The sequence below is a fragment of the Myotis davidii genome, unplaced genomic scaffold (assembly GCF_000327345.1).
Source record: "Myotis davidii unplaced genomic scaffold, ASM32734v1 scaffold524, whole genome shotgun sequence".
NCBI lineage: Eukaryota > Metazoa > Chordata > Mammalia > Chiroptera > Vespertilionidae > Myotis > Myotis davidii.
The window spans coordinates 2,964,922-2,968,002 of record NW_006299263.1 but is presented as its reverse complement, the minus strand read 5'-3'; the positions used below and the strand labels follow the sequence as shown (position 1 = coordinate 2,968,002).

Below are 3,081 nucleotides of genomic sequence, written 5' to 3'. Positions count from 1 at the left end.
CTTCATCTACTTCTTTTGTTTACTAAGACATGGGCTTGCGATGACATCTCAGCCATCTTGTCCTGTCTTTTGGGTGCTCGATTGCCTTGTTTTTCTTTCTTCCATGTGAATAAATTCTAACAAGAATGAAAATTCCAGGAGGATGGATCTTCATGCCCTTTGAACAGACTGAAGTGGGCTATTTCCAACAATATTTGTTTTACTCTTGTCCATGACTCTTCATTCGATTTACTCCTCCCACTCTACTGCACTAAGGACATATTTTTGTTGTTGTTGTTACTGTTAATCCTCAGCCAAGAACATTTTCTCATTGATTTAGAGAGAGAGTGGAAGGGAGGGGAAGAGACAGAGAGAATCATGAAACATGGATGATAGAGAGACACACTGACTGGCTGCCTCCCGCATGCACCCTGACCAGGGCTGGGGATTGAGCCTACAACCAAGGTACGGGCCCTTGACTGGAATCGAACCTGGGACCCTTCGGTCCACAGAGATCCTTCAGTCTGCAGGTCAATGCTTATCTACTGAGCCAAACCAGCTAGAGTTTTGTGACATTTCTTGTCCAGTACTATGATACTCCCCCACTGATGGCACTGAAGTTCCTCACAGGTGTAGAGAAAAAAAACAAGAAACATAAGGTTGGGATGTCTAAGGAATGAGACAAACCACAGACCTGCTTAAGACCTTTTTCTTCTTTTTGAGCATGGACAACAAATCTTTTATGTTATTGGGGTCATAAATAAGATTTTAACTTAAAAAAATTACAACATCCATAAAAAATAAATTCTAAAGTCTGAAATAACCAGCCCAGCCCTAAAGTACTATTCAATTTTGAACACTAGATTTTAGATAGAGAGAGAGAGGCCAGGACGGTAAATGACCTGGAAAGAGCGGTAGATATCAAGTGGAAGAACACAGAATGTTTGGCTTGTATATCACTCTTCTTAGAGAGATATGAGACTTCTCCTAAAACACTTCAAGTACTGTATTACAAAACAAGGATTAGACTCTCTGGCTCCAGAGAGAGAACAAAGAGTGGAAGTTCAGCTCACTTTAAAGTAACACTGCCTAAAAGCCAGAGCTGTCTGGAGATGGAGTGTGTGGACCTCTGAGGTAGTGCATTATCTGTCACAGGTGTTCAGGAGATTGTACAACCGGGATTGTAAAGCAGTGACTATTTATCTGTTTTATGTCACAGATCCCTGGGAGAATCTGATAATAGTGGACACCATTGTTCCCCCTCCCCTCACACAAATTTACAATAACATAAACATTTGCAAACAACTTCAGGAAAGCTCCAAATAAATACTCTTAGTAAGAATCTCTAATTAAACAAGTATCTATTGGGCAAGGCACAAGAGCAATTTAAAGCTGCATTTCATTTAGGCATTCCCCAGAAGATTAATCAATCCCCTATCCCAGCCAAAAGTGATTTTTCACTTCTGTGAATTTCCTTAGGGCTTTTCGTATTATCTGCCACATTTACTGATGTTTATCTTGTTTAAACAGCTACATGTTTGAGGGCAGTGCACACCAACCTTTTGTTCATTAATTCACTAAAGGTACATTGAACAAAATTCCTATCTTCAAATTGCTTAAAATCTAGAATCTTAAATCTGAAAGGGATTTGGGGGACAGCAAGCCAATACACAAATAACCACAATGCAAGACTGTGGGACTGATAGAAGGTAAAATAGTGCCAGAGAAAATGGTTAAGGAAGGCTCACAGGTGACATGAAAAGGCATCTCATGAGGGTGCCTTCCTAAGTTTTCTGTGAACAATTTTATAACATTTTATTGACCTGACAAGGTGGTGAGTTCTTTGAGTGTCTTATTTGTCTACACACACCAGCCTGCCATGCTGCACCCTCTACAATGCCTAGCACAGGACAGGTGTTTAATAAATGACCGCTGAATGGTTAAGAGAGGCGGCACTCACTCAACCTGGACCTTGAAAGATGAGGGTTCTAAGTCATGAGACAAATGGGAAAAAAAGATGGTCTGATGGAAAATCAAAGTGTTTTAATGAAGGACACCAAGTAAGGGTACATTTAAACAAGTAATAATATTTCCTGGGATACTGCCATTGGGAAAAAGAATTTAAAGCTTTTGATATAACCCACGAATTCAGCTGAAGGTGTTTATTCTTTCAATAATCAATTCAGACTAGTTTTCCTGTTAGAATAAATGCCTTTGTAAGCATTCACTTAGCAAAGGGTACAGGAATGAGGCAGATGAAATATAAGTAAAACCAAATCTAGCCTTCAGGAATCCAACAATGCAGTGAATCAACAGACACGCAGGCAACTATGTACTAAGAACTCGGAGGAGTAAATAAGGGTTATCAAAACCTAGGGAGACTGGGGAAGAGGGGATTGACCAGGCTGCAGGGAAGTGAGGGAAGCTTCTGCAAGAGCTGGCAGGGCTCTAGAAAATGTATTCATTGATAAATATCAACACAGTACGTTTTGTTCACGCGGTCCTATTCCAGGTCCTCTCCCACTGAAATTACCCGCACAACCTGTTTTGTAAACCAGGAATTAGAACACAGATAAACATCCATGTGAAGAATAAAATTTGATGCAAAACTACCTGAAAACCAATGCTTTGACCGAGTAGAAACATGTTTAGCAGTAGGACATCTGGGGAGGAGGGTCGGGGCGAGAAGAGGAGGCCTCCGTGGGAGGCCGAGCCTGGCTGGGCGCGACGTGGAGTTAAGGAGAGGAACCTGGCTGGGCGGGTGGGGCCCCGTGCCGAGGGATGTAGGGATGCAGGGATGCAGGGATGCAGGGATGTAGGGATGCAGGGATGCAGGGATGCAGGGATGCAGGGATGCAGGGATGCAGGGATGCAGGGATGTTCAACCCACCTGGTCCATCTTGGGTATCACCTTATGCCGGCCCCCCATCCGGAAGCGCAGCAGGTTGTAAAACTCCTCCGGGTGCCCCAAGCACTTCACGAACTCCATGTTGACGGCAGGTTGCCGGGCCTCGGTGATCACCTGGCTAGTGCCTCGGATCGCACCCGATACCAGGATTAGGCACCGGAGGCGCGGCGGGCGGGGCAGGAGCGGAGGCGGGC

At 43.9% G+C, this 3,081-nt stretch overlaps 1 protein-coding gene across 1 annotated transcript in view; it reads right to left on the bottom strand.

Annotated features, from left to right (window-relative positions):
- Window positions 1–3,075, bottom strand: part of FDFT1 (farnesyl-diphosphate farnesyltransferase 1) — a 28,531-nt gene extending 25,456 nt beyond the window's left edge. Inside the window, exon 1 of the mRNA XM_006774786.2 lies at window positions 2,870–3,075. Within this exon, the coding sequence (XP_006774849.1) occupies window positions 2,870–2,968 (99 nt within the window). The 5' untranslated portion in view covers window positions 2,969–3,075. The remainder of the gene's footprint in view (window positions 1–2,869) is intronic.
- Between the last annotated feature and the right edge of the window lie 6 nt (window positions 3,076–3,081).